Source organism: Haliotis cracherodii, unplaced genomic scaffold (assembly GCF_022045235.1).
Source record: "Haliotis cracherodii isolate W230 unplaced genomic scaffold, xgHalCrac1.p SCAF_17, whole genome shotgun sequence".
NCBI classification, from domain to species: Eukaryota; Metazoa; Mollusca; class Gastropoda; order Lepetellida; family Haliotidae; genus Haliotis; species Haliotis cracherodii.
Genome location: NW_027266272.1, coordinates 16,369,410 through 16,392,281, shown reverse-complemented (window position 1 = coordinate 16,392,281; position 22,872 = coordinate 16,369,410). Strand labels below are relative to the sequence as shown.

The 22,872-nt window shown below is 39.7% G+C and overlaps 1 protein-coding gene across 1 annotated transcript; it reads left to right on the top strand.

Moving 5' to 3' along the window:
* On the top strand, positions 1-21,943 carry LOC139464919 (citrate synthase, mitochondrial-like). The gene is made up of 10 exons (XM_071246519.1): positions 1-101; positions 3,145-3,195; positions 10,966-11,073; positions 13,792-14,010; positions 14,811-14,981; positions 16,167-16,366; positions 17,102-17,231; positions 17,800-17,901; positions 18,770-18,979; positions 19,714-21,943. Exons 1-10 carry the CDS (start codon positions 54-56, stop codon positions 19,876-19,878), a joined length of 1,404 nt encoding a protein of 467 aa, XP_071102620.1. The 5' UTR covers positions 1-53; the 3' UTR covers positions 19,879-21,943.
* The last annotated feature ends 929 nt before the right edge of the window (positions 21,944-22,872 follow it).

Below are 22,872 nucleotides of genomic sequence, written 5' to 3'. Positions count from 1 at the left end.
GGTCTCTCCCCAACTCGTGGAGTCACACAGTGCCGGCTTGACTCAGCTGAAGAATGTCACTTTCTCGTACAGCTACCCTCAGACTTCTGCTGCAGAACAAGGTAAATGAGGACAACACTACCAGAAACAGTTTAGCCTGTAATTTTTATGTCCATAGCACATATGTTGGCCACTCGCGGCGTGTGAAGTGTTGATTCAGCCGCGAGTTCGATATTGAGCTTCACCTGTAGGCTATAGTGACGACGACAGACCTCACATCTTACTTTGATTGGTTCGGAAATCACTCATGTCACATTCATTGATTCATCTTGCACATCACATATATGTTTGTGCAATATTTCAATGTATGTTGGGGTATTTAGCGTCCGAAAACCTCCCCAAACTAGGTGAAAGATAATGTTTGTCAAGGTCAAATTCTCATCAGCTGTCAAATGATCAATGGGACCCATTTCATACACACCCTAGATAATAAGTAGCTAACGAAGGACACGATGACATACATTCTGATAAATATAGTTCAGTATTGCAGGGGGTAACTACATTGTGACACATTAATTCCAACCCTAGTTCAAGATGGGCAAACTCAGCCTATATCAAATATTACCTACTTACAGGCCCTCCTATCTAATGAAAAGAAGCATTATCGGAATTAATGTAAGCAATATCATGTGTTTAGCTATCTTGTGTGAAGGAATAGTTTTAACTATCGTCATAACAGCGATTCTCATTGGAATCACCTCACAGCCGCTATTGGAGCTGACAGCATCGGCTAACGAATGCATTGGGTCCAACTCCAACAACACTTTCTGTTGCCACTTCGTACAAAACATGGCTGACAGTATCACTGTATTTTGATGGGTGTCAAATGGAAAATTTATCTGTCATACTTTACCCATAATTTCATTTACTGTTTACGTCTGAGACCTAGATCTAGTCTTTGCCCGATAATTATTGATACATCAGGGCAAATGGAAGCTAATGTTAGTCAGTAACAACAGTTAGGTATTTGTCTGTGGCTGAGGGGTGCTTAAACAATATTGTATAATTTGTATGTATTTTATTAACATATACAATTACCATTAACTATACCATTACCAAGTCCCGATATGTGTGTTTTGTCTACCATACAGCTATCAAGATTGCTGGGATCTGGTGGGCAGATGGTCGAGATGTCAGACATCTTCAGCGTGTTCGGGAAACATACCTGACTACTGCCCATTTTTGAGATAACTGATACAAGAAAACATGCCTCCTGCTTTTGATAACAAATTCTGATGCATATGAATACTAGTTGCTCAATGCCATGTATTTTATGTTTTATAGTGAAGACATTGAGTCAGCTGTACCAAAAGAAATTACTTCGCTTCTCGCTTATTTGTCTATCACCGCCATTTCTCGCACACTGTTTTTCCGGAAAGGGTGTTGTCAGTTAACTACGATCAGCTTTTGACGGTTGCAACAGGAGTTATTCTGCTGCTTTTGATCGAATTTCCCATCGTGGCTGTGCACATATTCCGCTAACAACCGCTGTCAAATGCGATAGTGTTTCTTCTGTTCGCAATATAAATGCATTCGGTTCCAGTATATGCAATATCAGAATGTTTTCTCAGAATGATTATCTTACTCGTACTGAGAAGATCAGGCATGGTCAAATGGTGGAGGGTACCATGAAAGTTACATAAAAATTCAGTCCATGCAGCCCTCTAGGTAGCGACCATTTTGGTGGCCAAATGTGACTTATATCTGTGATTGGCGACCTAAATTGTTCTACTGCTCAGCGCTTGGCTACCAAAATGTAAACATAACTAGCGACACTATCTGTTTAAGATATTATTTTGGCTCCTTAGTTTAACCTGTAATATATAAGGGGCATCAGGAAAAGCTTTGCAATTTACTCGCCCCAGGATATCTATAACATCAGACACACCAACTCAGACCTTTGCCCTAAGTTGCTTCGCTGTCGTGTTATGCTCTTTGGTCCTGTTTGACAACACATGTAAGTGATTGAACAACTAATCACTGCTTGTGGTGTCTATCTAGTCATGCATGTATTTTGTTATCCACCAGGTGATCATGGTAATTTGCCTGTTCAGCCATGTTCAGAGAATTAATATTTCCTGGGGAATAGTTGCATTATTAATTCTGTCCATCATAACACGTCCTTTGAGGGGAGGGGTGTGTGTGTAAGGGGAAGCAATCCGTTATTGGTGAAAACAATTACTAGGTGGTACTTGAAGCCATTATTAAGCATGTACAGTGTTTGAAATTAAAATGAAAGTCAAGGAGTCCTTGTCAGAACATCACAACCCTACCAGTTATTCATGGGGCTGTCACACCATGACGTTCTGGTCAGCGTTCTATGACGTTTGAGGAAACGTTGGAAGCCGCCCATGGTCGCTGGAATAGCGCCAGAAGAGCGTTGTGTGAACGTCGGTGATCGCCGGGAATCGGCGGAGAACGCTGGTCCGGAAAAAAAGTTTTGAACATGCACAAAAGTTCTCACTGAGACCAGCGTTCTTCAACGTTTAATTTTAAACGCTGAAGAACGTTCGTGGAACGTTTTACTAATGTTCACCGAGCGTTGCACGCGTTCGGCTATCGTTAGTCAGTCGTTACTCTAGCGTTTCTTGGTTGTTACTAATCGTGTTCTTTGCTGAACGGTCCCCTAGCGCACCGTTAAAATAACACGCCAGCAAGACGCTATTCTGTTGTTATTCACACGTAAGTCACACGCTCAACACGCTCGTCTAACGTTAACAAATCGTTCGTCGCGCGCCAGTGGCACGTTAGCACACGCTTATGGTTTTCAGGGGTATCTTACTTGGTCGCTGTTACACGCTAGTCATGCGTTAGGCACACCTTAATCACACGCCAGATGTGTCATCCTCATTCTAGAACGCTCAAAAATTGAACGATTGAAATGTTCGGAGAGCGTTGACTAGAATGTCATGGTGTGACGGCCCCTTTAGGGATCCCAGGATTCAAATACCATCAGATAATGACTTTTCATTTACTGTCGCTGCCCTCTGGCAAGACTTGGCTGGGCATGTTAGTATTTCATATTGTAATAATTAGGTTTAACAAAATGTCAGAATACATGTGCATTAACATAATTGACCAATGACCTTGCGGTGTTTGTTTCAGAGCCTTGTTCTGCCAGCTGTTGTGGGTGCACGCAATGCCACTACTACAACAGTGAGTATGGTTGTATTTCATTCAACACGTTCAATGATTCATTAGCTTCAATATGTATATTTTTAATGCCAACTACAAAAAAAACCAGTTTTGTTATCCTTGGTTACGAAGTTCACATTGAATGGGGGAGACAGGGTAGCCTAGTGGTTAAAGCCTTTTGCTCTTCATGTACCTGCATGGGTAAAAGGCGACTAACGGGATCGGGTGGTCACGCTTGCTGACTTGGTTGATGCATGTCATCGATCCCAATTGCGTGGATCGATGCTCATGACATTAATCACTGGATTGTCTGGTCCAGACTCGATTATTTACAGACCGCCGTCATATAGCTGGAATATTGCTGAGTTCAGCGTTAAACAACAAACCAACCAACCAACATGGGTGCAATGTGTGAAGCCCCCGCATTGATATAGCTGGAAATTTTGCTAAAAGCGGCTTAAAACCATACTCCCCCACATTGAATAGTTTTGCTAGACCTGTGTACGGATGTCACTATTGTCATTGATCTATGAACTCTTCAATTTCTGATTAACTGTCGATAAAGCATTGATTATTGATCGATTGATGTCAGGATTGTTGAGACCGCCTCCGTGGTCTAGTGGTAGAGCATCCGCCCGGAGAGCGGAAGGTCCGGGGTTCGATCCCCGACCGCGTCATACCAAAAGACGTTAAAAGATGGTACTTGTTGTTACCCTGTCTGACGCTCGGCATTAAGGGGCTAAAACAAGGACTGCTTGGCTCGGAGTCAGTATACTGTGTCTGAGTGGGGTACTCATGTTAAACTGCGGCATGGTATCTCAATGAGCTAGCACTATAAATCGGCATCAGTCCGGACTAGTACAAGCAGCCACACAAACACACACACACATACATGCACGTCGCTATATAAGTGCAATAATCTTGGACGCGACGTTAAACACCATTTCACCTCACCCCAGTATTGTTGATCACGAATTAAGAGTAAATTCCCAACACAAGTAATTAGGGTTATCAACTTCTTGATTCATATTACTAATAACTTTTTGTACAGGTCACTATTGAATACATTAAATCATATTTGCTAGTACTACAGCCCAAGCCTTCCTTTATCATAACAATTTGGCATTTATCTGATATAACACTGCAGGGAGAATAAACCACTTTGGGCTGCACCCCTCATGTCTCTATTGCTTGTAGCAGCTAACATCTAGACCTCTCTATTGGATCAAGTGCTCAGTGACTGGGTTGACACTGTGTCATTGTGCCATGATGGTATGGCTGGCTTCCCATGTATTCAGCCAGTGATGTGCCTTGTCACTCTTTGTATAAATGCCAGTGTGATATAGCTGGCCTGTTGCTGATGGTGGTAGCAGTATATTATTACCTAATTACTAATCACATCTGGGGCTGTTGGGTAGCCTAGTGGTTAAAGCGTTAGCCCATCACGCCGAAGACCCGGGTTCGATTCCCGACATGGGTACAATGTGTGAAGCCCATTTCTGGTGTCCCCCGCCGTGTAATTGCTGGAATATTGCTAAAAGCGGCGTAAAACCATACTCACTCACTCACTAATCACAGCTCACGGCTTGCCACATTTTTAGTTACATGCTTTTTTTAGATGACATTGGTAACACTTTTTCCGTATTCGACGTAATAAGCGCCCAGGGTGCTCTCAAAATTAGAAATAGGGGGCTCTTATTAGAATATAATTTTGGTGAAAGAGTTGAAAGATAGTAAATTTCATGGTTTATGCTGACAGCCTGAAATGTTTATATACGGCAGATATATTTTTTCCAGAATTTAATTGCCCGGAATTAAGGGTGCATATAACACACGAGTGCATATTATACACAAATAAATAAGTCTTGTGTATATTGATCAATCGGAAGGTAGCCAATTGGGATTGTTCACTTGCCAATACATTGAGGAAAAAAGTATGTGGTGAAAAGAGAAAATGTGCATACCACATATTTCAAAATTTTTTTTGTATTGAAAAATATGCCTCAAATAGGCAGTTCTTGGAAAAACTGATGCTGCGATATGTCATAGCCAGGTAAGAGTAGTTAATTTCTGGATAAAAACTAGATAAAGTATTAACTTAGAATAGAAGAATGCAGATATCCTCTTCAATGTTATAAATTGTTAAACATGTTAAAGCAGTTGGATGATAATGGCAAACATGAGTTAAATGGGCACAGGGTATTGGTAATGTTCAAGTGTTTATGGGAATATTTAAGTGAGTGAAAGATGTATTTGACAAAACTGGTATGAAACTGTTTAATTTTCACATTATCTTAACAATTATAGTAAATTTAAGGTCACATCTTCAAACTGAAATGTATTTATGTGTCTTTCCAGACAAATCATTGATAAAATCTCTTTGTAAATTTAGAATTTCATTAAATAATTTCAGTGTAAATATGTGTTGTAAATCTAAGGATATTGATGTTATTGGTGTATATACCGATTGCATCAGGAGAATTTGAAGATGAATGTCAAAATCTTGTTTAAGTGTAACCAGCATTCCAATTTCAGGTCTACATATCTTTCTTTCTTGAATAATGACTATACCCGGTAGTATAAATCTGAAGTGTTGATGGTTAATGTTATCCATGTAATGGCTACATATACAAAAAGTATTTTTAATATCAGATCCAGAAAATGTAATATGTTTATCCATGTGACAATATATTATGATTAAATATTAGTTGTGCTTTCGGCCTTGTGTAATTGGAATTTTCTCATTATGTGACAGGCATTGTATGTTTATCTGGTTAGTAGTTATGGTTACCGTATTTGACGTAATAAGCCCCGGGGCTCTCTCAAAATTAGAAATAGGGGGCACCAATTGTAGTATAATTTCGATAATAAAGAATACAGAATTGAAAAATAATAAATTTTGTTATTTGGAGAACTCAGAAAACAACCGCTCTCAGTATTTTACACCTTCAGATATATGTCACTTACAGATTATGCTACCTATCTATTAACTTGCATAGCTATGTATTTGTGATAACTTAGCTCCACATTAACAATGAGTAGAAATGAGAAAAGGAGGGGGGAATTTAATGTTCATAACCGCTTCTTTTTCGGCAACTTTTTTTTGTAAAATAAGCTTGAATATTTTTTTCTCAAACATGTTAATTGTTGTTATTGTGTCGGCTATGGTGCTGGTCATGGCAAGTCACCAGTTTAACAATTGAGATATCCAGCTAGTGAATAAAAATACCACAACCACCTACCCAAGATTAGTTTATAAATACAAATATCCAAAAGCGTACATCTAGTTTTTAATTAATCACCGTTTTCAGAAGTACCATAACTGCCCATTACAGCACTGCCAAAGGCTAATTTTCATATCATGTGAGCGGACTTTTCTCTCTATAAACAAACGCTGACATCAGAACAGACTGACTCTTTACATATTGTTTTGAGTAATTATTTGTTATTAAAACTATGACTATGAGGTGCACGACTATGTTTTGTGACCGTATTGCTACCTCTCCATATGGCTTCGATGACAGCATGTGATGTATACAAATGAAAAACTACATTGTACTCAAATAGTTCTTTGAGTTTTGAGATATTTTCACACTGAAAGTTAGCCATGACAAATCTTAAAAAAATAAAACAGAAGATTATAAGATCATTGTTGCATTGATAAATATGAGTTGACAGTGTCTCGGTATGTGGTAAAACAGGTTCTATGGAACGGGGTGAACAGAAGTTGGAAGTATCGTTGGGACACGATTTCGCCGAAATTATTATGTAAACATTCTTGAATGAAATCATGAATAAAATTAATAAAATAGATCACAAACATAAGTCCAGATGTACAATGAACACTTAAACAGTGTGAGAAAGGGGTTAACTTGCGTAATTCAATGCGAATTTGTTGATATTCTATGTCCAATGACGGATCATGAAAGTAATACAACCGCCTGAAATGATACCAAAGAAAAAGCCTGCATGTTATACAGGAGAGATATATTTATCCAGAATTTATTTGCCAGTAATTAATGGTGCGCATAACCATAACACACGAGTGAGTTTTATACTCGAATAAGTAAGTTTTGTGTACACTAATGAATATATAGGGGTGCTTATTGGGATTTTTCACTTGCATATTTATTAGCAAATATCGCCATCAGAGCGGGGCGCTTATGACGTCGAATACGATATTTTTATTTAATGGCTTGCAGTTGTGAAGAATGACTTACTAGGACTGCATGGCATACTTGTATAGTGTTACAGGGTTTGAATATATTTTCAGATCACTATTTACAGGCTGCACACATATATGTGAACTGCTGTGTTGCATAAATGTTAGTGGTGGGACGTTACACCGATGCACTGGTGGATCACAATTTTTTACTTCTCGATACAAGTATCTATCACAGTCACACACTAAGTAAAAAAATATCGATTCTGACCTTAAACATAATAAATGTTTGATTTAATAGGAAAATCGATATAATAGAATCGATACAAGTATCTATCACAGTCACACACTAAGTAAAAAAATATCGATTCTGACCTTAAACATGTTAAATGTTTGATTTAATAGGAAAATCGATATAATAGAATCGATACTAGTATCTATCACAGTCACACACTAAGTAAAAAAATATCGATTCTGACCTTAAACATGTTAAATGTTTGATTTAATAGGAAAATCGATATAATCATGATAATAGAATCGATACAATCGATACAAGTATCTATCACAGTCACACACTAAGTAAAAAAATATCGATTCTGACCTTAAACATGTTAAATGTTTGATTTAAAAGGAAACACTAATCAGAAGTGCAAGTTAATAGTGAAAACATAAATATTTTCATTTGTTGTGCTATACTTCACACTGCCAACTGTAAATCATCAGTATGCCAGGTATTTGGCCATCCTGTCTATGAAAAAGATGGCTTACGCACCACAGGTAAGAGCACATGCAAGTATTATGATACATATCGGATCGTGAGTAAGGTATCGTGATAGGTGTCAGATTACACAGTTGGTGTATCGTACCAGCCCTAATAAATGTGCATCGAGGACGTAGAAATGTATAGAACATGTAGAATGGACCCCCCAAAATACAAAATTCCTGACGACAAATATAAGGGCTTTAATTATTAAAGTAATTGTTAATTCTAATAGTACAGTACACTGCACCATTATATTAATTTAAAGGACCCTTGAATTTATTTATTTGGGGTTACCTGGACCCCTTTTTGTTGGCCAAGACAATTCCCTGATAATGCATATAAAGGCGCTTTGTCTCACTTTAATTAGACGTGTATTGCACTTTGAACTTTTACAATATGTTACACACTTGTGAAAGAACAAGAAGAGATAATGATGAGAAGTCATCAGAAACAGCATTTACTCAAAATTGTTTAAATAAAGTTTTCTCATTGATGTAAATGTACCAAAAAGACTGGACCCAAGGTAGTATAATCATATTGAATATCCTGAGAAAACTGTCAACACTCCAAGTGCTTATACTCAGTGGCTCAAAGAATTATCTGGAGCCCTTGTGAAATATTCAGCATTTAGTCTCAATGTGTTTCTGACATTCACTGACATTCTCTCCCTCCCTTACCCTTGCTATGCATGAGATTCGATGCTGACAAAGATTTACCATTGTGACTTAGTATTTAGAGATGGTGTTAGGCCATACATTTTGCCGTCTAGAATATAGAATGATCAGACTCTTGATGTGATTATTCACACATGATACTTGAGTTGAATGATTTACCATATAATAATTAGCCAACTCTACAAACAGATGGTCCATGTTTATTTTGGTGATTTTGACACACATAATGTTCAAGTTTATAATTTTTTTAATATGTAAGCTGTATTTCAGCCCTTTGTCTTCAACATGTGTGTAAAACACTGTTAAATTTCCCAAATTCAAATTCAAAATTTCCCAAAATTTAATGTTTTCCAAATGATTTAGCTTTTCAAAGGTGACTTGTATATATGATATATGATGATATAGAAAAAAGTGTTTTGCAAGTAAGAATTTTTTCTTTTGCATTAATGCAGTATTTGAAAAACCTGTATTTGATATTTTTAAGCAAATAACTTTTCCAACCACCAATTTTGTAGATGATGATGATGATGATGATGATGATGATGATGATGATGCATTTTGCCTGATTCACTTGCCATGGACTTGTTTGGAAATTTAGTTTGAAAATAGTTGAATAGATGTAATCCTGAACTTTAGCCATTAGTCTGAAGCCCAAGTCAAGTGAAATTTCCCCTGGTTTTAACTAAAGTTTAGTAAACATGGAAAGAACTGCTTATCATTAGGGCTGGGTCGGTATAGCAACTGTGCGATCTGATATGTATCAACGATACCTTGGTCATGATCCAATACGTATCACGATACTTGCATGTGCTCTTATCTGTGGTCCCTAAGCCATATTTTTCAAAGGCAGGACAGTCAAATACCTGGCACACTGACGATTTACAGTTGGCAGTGTCAAGTACGGTGCAATGGATGAAAATATGTACTTTTTCCCTTCTAAATTTCACTACTAATTAGTGCTTGGTGTGACAGTCATTAAAGTAAACATTTGAGGTATGAATCAGTATTTTTTACTTTGTGTGTGACTGTAATCGCTACTTGTATCGTGAAGTAAAATATCGCGACCCACCGATGCATCGGAGCATCATCCTACCACTACTTATCATAATAATACTATTAATAGCCCATATTGAGACTAAAATTCACTTTAAAAAAATGGTGAAATATGAGTTTGGTCTGGTAAACTCCTAGTTTTCGGCTCAGACCAAACATTTGTCAAGAAGCTTTATATTTGGGTATTTCTACTTTGAGAGTGATCATTGAGCATATGACGTGGTATGCATTAGGCTCCACCGCATTGCCTGACACCTTAATTTACCTCACAGTATAGAATGCAGGGATGATTTGTCACTGTTAGGAGGCTTTCAGTGAGTGAGTATGGTTTTACGCCGCTTTCAGCAATATCACGGCGGGGGACACCAGAAATGGGCTTCACACATTGTACCCATGTCGGGAATTGAACCCGGATCTTCGGCGTGACGAGCGAACGCTTTAGCCAATAGGCTACCCAAGGCTTTGAACTAGATGTACTGATTGCAGCACTTGACAGGATGACACACATGGATAACAAGGGTTAACTGACACACATGAGGTTGTTAATCGATTGTTATAATGTTAATGTTTCTGTGCTTTCTCTTTTCTAATTCCATCCATCAGTCATTAGCATACATTTCTGGAAGTACTTCCGCTTCCTGTATGAACCAGACTATCAACCAGACTGAGCCAGGATATTAAGGAAACCAAATAGTTAGCAGGGGTAACAAGGGTTAACTTAGTTAAGTCCTCTATCATTATGTCAGGTTATTGAAAACAGCGTAGGGCAGGGATGGAAATTAGCACTAGGGTTCAACTTGTTTAAGATACCCGTTTCTAAATTCAAATCAAATTACAGAAAAAGATGGCATGTCGGTCACACTTGGGAAGGCCATGATGACCTTAGCCTCTTGGCCTTACTGTTGTTCCCAAGAAAGTTGTCCTTATTTACTTGCCTCGCTTTGAAAATCGCCCTTTATTTTTAAGGGTGACCCTGCTTTTTGTAATGTGAGGCCCCTACATATACCCAAAGGGCAGATGGTAACAGGAATAGATACTGCAATATGCCCTCATTCACTGTTAATGCTAATCCTTTGATTCTACATTTATTTGTTTGACAGTATTTAAGTATGTTTAATATGTGTGCATTTCCATTTCAGAATTTAAGAGATTTCCTAGCTAATGAAATTCCACAAAAACAAAAGGAAGTTGTCGAATTTCGGAAAAAGTATGGAGAGACCAAAGTTGGAGAGGTCAACGTGAACATGGTCAGTGTGACAACAATGAAGCTGTTTAATTTTAATAATTATTCATATGAATGACGGCCCCTGAAGATCCGGGGTAGAATAGGTCTTCAGCAACCTATGCTTGCCGTAAAAGGCGACTATGCTTGTCGTAAGAGGCAACTATCGGGATCGGGTGGTCAGGCTTGCTGACTTGGTTGATGCATGTCATTGTATCCCAATTGCGTGAACCGATGCTCATGATATTAATCACTTGATTGTCTGGTCCAGACTCGATTACTTACAGACTACCGACATATAGCTTGAATATTGCTGAGTGTGGCGTTAAGCAGCAAACAAACAAACAGAATCATATGCATTATGACATTGTCTGGCATGTTTATTTCCCTTGGCAATTTGGTGTGAGACTTGTATAAATCGGGTTGTCAGACTCGGTGACTTGGTTGATTCGCAAGGTTTTCATTTCATCGTACCCCGATGGCGTGGATCATTGTTCACAATATCTATCACTGGATAGTCTGGTCCTGACTTGATTATTGACAGGCTGCTATCATCATGATCGTAACAGCTGGAATACGCTGAGTGAAGGATCGGTTAAAAACCAAATAAATCTGCTATGGTTCCTGTTGGAATCCTGTTGTTGTCATAGTCCTTTCAACCAGGTACAATTAGGAGAGTTATAAGATGTAGAACTGTAAGGGTGTGCGGTATTACCGGTACACCAGTATATTCTGGTGGGAGTAGTGTGAGGTTAGAGTATGGCAATATATTGCAATACAAAATCCAGGTCAATACACAGCCTATAGAACTGGATCGGTAAAGTTTGTCTCCACCAAGAAAACATGAGATCTGGAATTGCTTTGTTACTCAGATATCCCACATGGTTATTTATATGCCTGCTCAATGCTAATCACATGGAGGACAAACAATTGTAATGTATATGTATTTACATTAATGTATTACTAACTACATTGTAAAAGCCATATGGCCTGTATATTGTATATTAGGAAATTGTCATTTGATGTTTCTCATCGTCATGAAAAGCATGAGGCATTATTCTTAGTTGACACCCTGTGATATATCTGAAATACTGCATCAAGCTGACACATGAAACAGCGATAGAAAAAACTGTTTTAGTCTACTAGTCCTTATAATGATAACATATTGAAAACACCTTAAAAATGGCAAATTTCTACTAGTCCTTAGGATACCTGAACTATTAAGCAGTTTGGCAAGGACTATAGGACTAGTGCCAGTTTCTAAAACGGTGAATTATCTGAAATACTCCCACATCAAGCCGACACCATGATATAACTGAATACTCCCACATCAAGCAGACACCATGATATAACCCAAATGCTCCCACATCAAGCAGAGATGCTGTCTTATAACTGAATTAATCCTGCCGCAAGTTGACACGCTGTGATATAACTGAAATACTCCCACATCAGGCAGAGATGCTGTCCTGTAACTGAATTACTCCTACCTCAAGCTGACACGCTGTGATATAACTGAAATACTCCCACATCAAGCAGAGACGCTGTCTTATAACTGAATTACTCCTACCTCAAGTTGACACGCTGTGATACAACTGAAATACGCCCACATCAAGCAGAGACGCTGTCTTATAACTGAATTACTCCTACCTCAAGTTGACACGCTGTGATACAACTGAAATACTCCCACATCAAGCAGAGATGCTGTCTTATAACTGAATTACTCCAACCTCAAGTTGACAAGCTGTGATACAACTGAAATACTCCCACATCAAGCAGAGACGCTGTCTTATAACTGAATTACTCCTACCTCAAGCTGACACGCTGTGATATAACTGAAATACTCCCACATCAAGCAGAGATGCTGTCTTATAACTGAATTATTCCTACCTCAAGTTGACACGCTGTGATATAACTCAAATACTCCCACTTCAAGCAGAGACGCTGTCTTATAACTGAATTACTCCTACCTCAAGCTGATACGCTGTGATATAACTGAAATACTCCCACATCAAGCAGAGACGCTGTCTTATAACTGAATTACTCCTACCTCAAGCTGACACGCTGTGATATAACTGAAATACTCCCACATCAAGCAGAGACGCTGTCTTATAACTGAATTAATCCTGCCTCAAGCTGACACGCTGTGATATAACTGAAATACTCCCACATCAAGCAGACGCTGTCTTATAACTGAATTACTCCTACCTCAAGCTGACACGCTGTGATATAACTGAAATACTCCCACATCAAGCAGAGACGCTGTCTTATAACTGAATTACTCCTACCTCAAGCTGACACGCTGTGATATAACTGAAATACTCCCACATCAAGCAGAGACGCTGTCTTATAACTGAATTACTCCTACCTCAAGTTGACACGCTGTGATACAACTGAAATACTCCCACATCAAGCAGAGACGCTGTCTTATAACTGAATTATTCCTACCTCAAGTTGACACGCTGTGATATAAATCAAATACTCCCACTTCAAGCAGAGACGCTGTCTTATAACTGAATTACTCCTACCTCAAGTTGACACGCTGTGATATAAATCAAATACTCCCACTTCAAGCTGACACGCTGAGAAACTGAAACAGTTTTCTAAGCTGTGTTAAAACCCAACTCTGCTGAAAGTCTGCTGGGTCAATTATTTAAGTTCACAAGAGGCGAATAAAAATGTAGAAAATTAATTAGGATGGCATGGTCATACAAAGTTTTCAGATTATTTTTTCATTTTCTTCCAGATGTATGGTGGTATGAGAGGCATCAAAGGTCTTGTGACAGAAACCTCTGTCCTTGACCCTGATGAGGGCATCCGTTTCCGTGGCTACAGTATCCCCGAGTGCCAGAAGATCCTGCCCACAGCAGGAGGGAAGGGGGAGGAGCCCCTGCCTGAAGGCTTGTTCTGGCTGCTGGTGACAGGGCAGGTGCCCACACAAGCTCAAGCTGACTCAATCACACAGGTGGGTGGGGCATAACATTAATTTTCTGGGGATCCACAGAATTCCACGGATTTTGTCACGTCAAGGGTCATGTGATACATGCCATTACAATGTACTCAAAAGCCTTATAAATAGGCCCCCAGACCCCTGGCTAACTGTCTGTTAGCAATGAATAAATATATACATTCTCATCCCTGAAATTGTATTATGCCTGCCAAAGGCTCACAAGATCGTACATTTCTGTGTGTGATGTTTGATATTTATGGTATGGAATCACATATTAGGCATTGCAATCTATATGCATGAATGCATGTCAGATGTAGATTTAACAACAAATTCATATGTAGCCAGCTGGCCTTGTTCAATTTAAAAGTTACTGGCCCTTAGCCCAACTAAATGGACCAAAACTAAATGTTGCAAGCCATGACTGCGTTACTCAGGGGACCTGAAACACTCCTCACCCCTAACTCCTTCAGTCTGAGATCTTGGCTTGCATTTGCCTCAGTTCGCGGTGATTTTATGAGCAAATAAAGATGTTGTTGTAGAACATTACGAAATGGCTGTCAGTTGTATCATTCTACTGAGATGATCTTTGAGCCAACCATTCACACATCCTCACCCCCCCTAAATATTTTCTCATCAAAATTGCATGATTCACGAGCAGTGTTTAATTAAAAGAAAATTAAACATACACAGAGAAGGGGTGAAATTTTGACTAGCCAGATGGGCCATCTACTGTGTTTCAGCAAGTCTTTTGTAATTTTCACTGGCCATGGGCCAATGGGCCAGGAGTTAAATCGACCCCTGTGTTTGTTGTGTAGGAATGGAACAACCGTGCAGCGCTGCCAAACCACGTGATCACCATGTTGAACAACTTCCCTAGCAACCTCCACCCCATGTCCCAGTTCTCGGCCGCCATCACCGCTCTCAACTCCGAGAGTAAGTTCGCCAAGGCATACGCAGAAGGTGTCAACAAGAAGCTGTACTGGGAGGTAAGATAGTTCCTGTGTTGGTCGCTTATCTCAAACATGGCAGTATCATCCACTTTTGTTTGTTTCTAATCATAAAATCATAAGCTGATTCCCATCTACAATACATACAAGACAAGCAACAGTATTGATAGTGTATGAATAAGATAATGCATTTCCTTCAGTGTTCATACAGGCTTGAAAAAGCCTTGAATTTTAAGATCCCTCTTGAAATGCCCTGTTTTTTTTGTCAACCTTGAAATGCCTTGAAAATCACCAAAAGAGCTTGAAAAGCTTTGAATTTGTACAAAATGACATATACTTGTTAATCAAAGTATTAAAAGCACACAAAAATATGTACCTAAGGTTTTTAAGTGCGATTTATCACAGTGATAGATAAGTGTGACAAAGACTAAGGCCTAAATATTGACAGACTAAGGCCGACCCATACTTTGTTATACTTTGGCTGGACTAACGAGACTATGCATAGTCCAATCAAAATCGTGTAACAAAATCAACATCCGATTCGTAAACTGCCATGCAGATTTCGGTCGATTGCAGAGTTTGCAATGCATGTGCACCGGCAACTTGGCTTCAACAGATATTTTCCAAATCTTTCTAATCAAGGTGCTCACGTGATTTGATGCACTTCACAAAGTAAGGCCTGTTTATTTCTCTGTAGATCTTGATTATTGGTCAGATCGTCTTGACTCGGCACCATCATTTTGTTCGAAGCAAATGCAAGTGATATGAGAGGTTGAATCTGATTGGTCTATAGGAGGGACATAGAACGGACATAATTTGTTCTAGCCACTGGTGGCACTCTGATTGAACCCAGAAATTCCAGCCTTTTACAGTCAGTTAACTCCTTTGATCGGGAAGATGAGTGTCATTTTGAACATGGATAGAGTGTCGGCTGGAGAGTGGAAGGTCTTTAGTCGCCACATCATACAAATAGACATCATCGAAAGATGGTAGTTGCTCTTTCCGGCCTGGTACTTTGCATTAAGGGGATAAAACATTGGCTGTCGGGCTCTGTGTCATTGTAATGTGGCGTATGCATTTCAGAAAGAAACAAACAAACAAACAAACCAGATCAAGATATTTTCAGGCAGCTGTGATATATGGACTATTTATGACCATACCTAATGCTATTTGAAAACATTCTTTCACTGTTCATTTTGATATTTTTGTTTTTGTTGTTGACAGTATACATACGAGGATTCCATGGACATGATCGCCAAGCTACCGACCGTTGCAGCCATCATCTACAACAACCTGTACCGTGACGGTGCCACCCCTGCAGCCATTGACAACAACAAAGACTGGACAGCTAACTTTGTCAAAATGATTGGCTTTGAAGATCCAGCATTTGTGGAGCTAATGAGACTATACTTCACCATCCACAGGTCAGTCTACAGTCACACTTTGAGGATTCCTGAACTGCATTATACTTTCGATGTGCCCATTGAGATTCTGGGGCCTGAAGAACCTGTTTTTGTCATAAGAGGTGTCTAAGTGGATCGGGTGTTCAGTCTCAGCGACTTGGTTGATGCACTGTATCTCTTTTGCCTGGATTGATGCTCACGATGTCAATCACTGATATGCACTGGAATGTTGCAGATTGCAGTGTCAAAAAAACATAACAAAATTGTGTGTGCTTTGTGCCAATATATCTCTAAAAGCCCAATTGAATACATAGTATTTGTGTTAAAAGTTAACCCCAGAGATTGAGTCCAGAGATAACATCTGAATAATGCCGTAAAGAAACACTGAGTGAAAGGAGACAAAACACAACCAAATGACATTATTAAACAGCTTCTTTCATGCTAAGAATAATTGTCAGTATTGCTAGTACTGGTAATACAGTTTCCCCAATGTACAAGGGCAATGAGCACACAAAGCAAACACAATAGCTAGAATTTTGCTGAGCATAAAACATAGCGTAAAACTGAGTGTAAATAAAATTAATTATTTATCTCGTCTTCTTGCATGGCATGGGGCATGTCCCCCGCCCTGATATTGCTGGAATATTGCTAAAAACGGCGTAAAACCATACTCACTCACTGTTGCATGGCATGCATGTTGCACTGTTTGTTCAGTATTTCTTGTGTTTTCAATGAGGAATCGTATCTTTCCTTCAGTGACCACGAGGGAGGTAATGTCAGCGCCCACACAACGCATCTTGTTGGCAGTGCTCTGTCGGATCCCTACCTCAGTTTTGCCGCAGGAATTAATGGCCTTGCCGGGCCCCTCCATGGCCTTGCTAATCAGGTAAAGACTGCAGATGTTGCTTTCCCATGAAGACCCGGGTTAGTATTGGTCTTCAGCAACCCATGCTTGCCATGAAAGGCGGCGAACAGGATCGGGTGGTCAGGCTAGCTGACTTGGTGGATGCATGTCATCGTATCCCAAATGTTTAGACTGATACTCATGATATCAGTCACTGGATTGTCTGGTCCAGAATCAATTATTTACAGACTGCTGTCATATAGCTGGAATAATGCTAAGTGCGGCATTAAACTACAGACAGACAAACAAACAGTTTGCTGTGCAGGGCGTGTGAGTGACGAGGGCTTTGTAGTGCTCGTCAAGCAATTCAAGATTATGGAGTGGTTTTGTATTGTACGTGGTGTTTGCAGGAGGTGCTTTGCTGGGTGACCAGTTAGTGTATTGTATGTGGTGTTTGCTGGAGGTGCTTAACTGGGTGACCAATTATTGTATTGTACGTGGTGTTTGCAGGAGGTGCTTGGTTTGGTGACCAATTATTGTATTGTATGTGGTGTTTGCAGGAGGTGCTTGCCTGGGTGACCAATTATTGTATTGTATGTGGTGTTTGCAGGAGGTGCTTGGCTGGGTGACCAAGCTACAGGAGGAGCTTGGAGGAGAAGTGTCAGATGACCAGCTCCGCAACTTTATCTGGAACACGCTGAAGTCAGGACAGGTTGGTGATTCTAATGAAACTAAAATCAGTCACCATAACCCCTGGGCCTGTTCCACAAGGCGATCTTGGTGCTAAGATGATTGTAACTCCCATTGGCTTACTAAAGTCATAGCTCTTAGATCGCTTTGTATAACGGAGCCCTGTTCCTCATACACTGTATATACAAAGTATATCAGTCCATTAACATATTGCTTCGTTGCAAATTGCTAGATTGTAGTGATAGAGATTGTACATGGGTGAGTTATGAGACTCAGGCACATTATGATTAAGTCTGTCTTGTCATCGCTTGATGTAGGCTTCAAGTAAGACACACATATTGAAAAGTATTGACCTTTCTTTTCGCTCTTTACAAAAATTGTGATCCCTCAGATAAACAGGAAAACTAATTATAGACACGTTTTCCTCCTACTTAAAGGTGGAAGTGGGTTAGCCTAGTGGTTAAAGCGTTCGCTCATCATGCTGAAGACCCAGGTTCGATTCCCGACATGGGTACAATGTGTGAAGCCCATTTCTGGTGTCCCCAGCCGTGATATTGCTGGAATGTTGCTAAAAGCAACGTAAAACCATACTCACTCACTCACTCACTCACTAACTCACTCCAACTTAGAGAGTCACTCTCAATTACCGTATATTCCCATATGGAGATTCAGAGTTAGGATAGGTCACCAGCTACCTATGCGGGTCATAATAGGCAACCAATGTATCAGGTTGTTTTTGATTGTTGATTGTTGGTCATTGTACCCCGATATTTTTATGTGTCCATGATCAAAAGAGACAATACCTATACTTCAGATGCATGTAGAGATGGGGATTTCATTCCTGCTACTACCTGCCACAGTGCTGTGCTTATGTAGACCTTCCCTTCTAGGTGGTACCTGGCTATGGCCATGCTGTGTTGAGGAAGACGGACCCCCGCTACACCTGTCAGAGAGAGTTTGCCCTAAAGCACTTGCCTAACGACCCCCTCTTCAAACTGGTGTCTCAGATCTACAAGGTTGTCCCTGACATTCTCATCGAACAAGGCAAGGCCAAGAACCCCTGGCCGAACGTGGACGCCCACAGCGGTGTTCTTCTACAGGTGAGAGCAGTTAGTCAGTGTTACGGTGTTCCATCAACTCAGATGTGAGGAACTTGGCAAGGAGTATTGTCATATCAGGAAATTATCATAATTAGAGTCTTGAGTGAACCAGTGCTCCAAGTTGCGAGTGCATTGGTTGCATCTGCGAGTGAAATTTGGGAAATGCAACAAAACATTAGAAAATACCTGTCTCTTGGCGAGTGTGGAAAAACATACACCGACCCAGCATTTGCAATAAAGTCATGTTGTCTACCGCAGAAAAAAATTACACTAGTCCTTATGACGATAACATATAGCAAGACCCTTAAAAATGGCATTCACTCATCACGCTGAAGACCATGGTTCGATTCCCCACATGGCTACAACGTGTGAAGCCCAAATCTGGAGTCCCAAGGATAATATTGCTGGAATATTGCTATAGGCTGAGTAAAACCATACTTACTCATTACAAATGGTAAATTTCTACTGGTCCTTATGATACCTTAACTACTGCCAGTTCTATCACTGATTGAGTTGTGTATCGTCACACCGAAGGCCTGGGATCGATTCCCCACATGGATACAATATGTGAAGCCCATTTCTGGCGTTCCCCCACTTTGTTATTGCTGGAATATTGCTAAAAGCAGCATAAAACCATACTTACTCATTACAAATGGTTAATTTCTACTGGTCCTTATGATACCCTAACTATTGCCAATTCTATCGCTGATTGAGCTGTGTATCTTCCTCTTCAGTACTACAAGCTGACGCAGATGAACTACTACACAGTGCTGTTCGGGGTATCACGGGCGCTAGGATGCATGGCGTCACTCATCTGGGATCGAGCACTGGGGCTTCCCATAGAGAGACCAAAGTCCTTTGACACACCAGGCCTGAAGAAATTAGTTGGAGCCAAGTGATTGATTTGGTTACTATAGGAATTTTAAAAAAAGCCACGTTTTATAGGGAACCCAGAGTATCTTTTGTACATCTTTGATTTCTTCATTTGTTTGAATCGTTTTTCGAAAATAAAGTAAAAGAAAGTATATTAGTACATTGGTTTGGTTTGTTTGACCCCACAAGGCAGGAGTACGACAATCCTAGGATGAGTTCAATTTCACATGACATTTTGCAAAGCATACTTATTAGACCTTAGGCATTCATGGTAGATTTTTGTATATATGCTTGACGGTACTGACATTTTACTCTGGTAGGAAATTTGAGAATCAGAGAGAAATGTTAGCAAGAAATAGCACATGCTTCATACATCGGTGGATATTTTTGAACAAACAAAACCAATGGTGCAAAGTTTCAGTCATCACATTGATTATGGTTGTTATGCAGATACATTTGTATATATTGTTTAACAGTTACCATGGTAACAGTTTTCGTCGTACCATTTCAGTGATGGGCACTTTCTTCAGTCATTGGGAAATCTCTGATTGAATGACAACTTTCAAAAAAATGGAGATCAACTCGCAATTTATTAAACCTACTTTACTGTCAATGTCACATTTTTGACAATCCCTTGAAATAAACTTATGATGTCTCACTCAACACCAATGTCTGCCTTTGTTTATACAGAGAAATCTGTAAGAATATTTTGTGGATAGCCATCTTGAAAATTGTATTAACAATAATAGAATTTCTGCCCAATGTTGCCTATGGAGTTGTCTCCCTTTAAAACTTGTTTTGTTTTTTGCTTTTGTGTGAGAGAATGATTGTTAGAGGTGATTATTCTGTTTTTCTTCAGTGGGATGTATTTACAAGTACAATCAAAACTGAGGAACCCAGGCATCATATGTGCTATGTGTTGATGACTGAGAGTTTGCACAAGAGATCCACTGAGGACCTTATGTAGCATTGGTGCTGATCTGTACGGCAATTCTACGGGCAATCTCATTGAAATCAGATCTCAGTTCTCGTTGCCAATAAACAAAGATCTGAGGACATCCCATTACGGGTCATGTCAGACCGACCTTTCGCAAACTCTGACCGACCAATGGAATTACTGACAAGAAATCGACATCAGCCAATCAGAAGGCAGCTTTCTCGTACTTTACGGCACTAACTGCATATTGGCGACTACACTTCGAAACATATTTTGACAAATCGATTAAAAATTTAAAAACCTGAACAAAAGAACCTTCTCGAATAGTTATTATATGGTCTAGATTGAATAGATTCAGTCGTTAAGCCCGCAACTATCGTTCGGAATACCCAGTTTTAAAGTTTTCGAGGCTGCATGATTAGAAATCACATTCCGACTGTCACTTTCATAATCTGGTAAGCAGCGCTCTGATTGGTCAGGTGAAAGGTCGTTCTGACGTGACACCGAAGGGAATGTCCTCAGATCTTTGTTTAGCGGTAGTGAGAACTAAGATTTGATTTTAATGAGATTGTTCTACGTTTTAACACTGTCGACCCTGGTTGGTTATTCAGATTAAGACACCTTTGAGATAGTTGCATTTTACCTACAATGTCTGTGCGTGGAATTGTATTAATAAAATGATGTTGTACATACTATGTGTCATTATGAACATAACAATCAAATGTTATTTGATTTAATTGTACCTCATGAACAAATTTATTTTAGTGTTTCCATTGTATTTCTTCCCATACATATCAGCTGGGAAGGTTGTTGACGAAGCTTTATGCCACTATTGTGCCACTTTATTGTATCCGTAGCTCAGATATATAAACTTGAAAAAATCCTATTACAATTATTTAGGCCACTATGGGGATAGGATCTATTTAAACATGTTATTTTGTGTCTGTCCTGTTGTCAATAATACACAAGAATATTATGCTTACTGTAGTGGAATACCTATAAAGGGTGTCTTGATTTGAAGGATCTTGTTGGGGTGGCCGGTTGTCAGTAATTCATGTATCTGGAACTTGTAATTGTTTTCAGTGAGATTCATTTTCATGATCACTGGACAATTACATGTGTCATGGAAAGAATTAAAACAAAGTTAAGTGTTATTTGTGTCGTTATTGTTTTTGCTCCCTGAATAACCCCAAAATGATTAATATGCTCCCAAAACGAGGTGGAATGTGGTCTACAGCAGGGTTGGTTCCCTCAGATGTACCATTTTCGTAATCACTCTGATTATGTACATTAGTTTGTCCGCTCTATACACAGGCCCTTGGGTGAGGTGAGGTGAAATGGGGGTTAACGTCGCGTCCAAGATTATTCCACTTATATAGCGACGTTCATGTACGTGTGTGTGTTTTTGTGGCTGCTTGTACTAGTCCGGACTCATGCCGATTTATAGTGCTAGCTCACTGAGATACCATGCCGCAGTTTTACATGTATACCCCACTCAGACACAGTATACTGATTCCGAGCCGACCAGTCCTTGTTTTAGCCCCTAAATGCCGAGCGCCAGACAGGGTAACAACAAGTACCATCTTTTAATGTCTTTTGGGATGACGCGGCCGGGGATCGAACCCCGGACCTTCTGCTCTCCGGGCGGACGCTCTACCATGGTCCAGGCCCTTGGGTCCTTGCTTAATTATTAGATCTGTTAATATCACAAGTGTCATCAATGCACTATCATGTCATCTTCGTGAGGCAAGGGTGTTAACTGTCTATGTTAGTCCAGTTTCCACCCGTGCCGAACTGTGCTGGAATTTCTGGGCTCGAAGCGCTACCAGTGGCTATTACGAGTTATGTCCCTTCTGTGTCCCACCTATAGACCAATCAGTTTCCACTTCTTATATTACTTACATTTCCCTCAAACAAATTGGCGGCGCCCAGTCAAGACGATCTGATTGATAATCAAGATCTATATTTTGATAAGACGGGTCTCACTTCAGGAAGTGCATCAAATCAGTAGAGCACCTTGATTAAAAACTAGAAAATATTTGGGTAACGTCTGTTAACGAGTTAGGGGTATGCTTTGCAAATC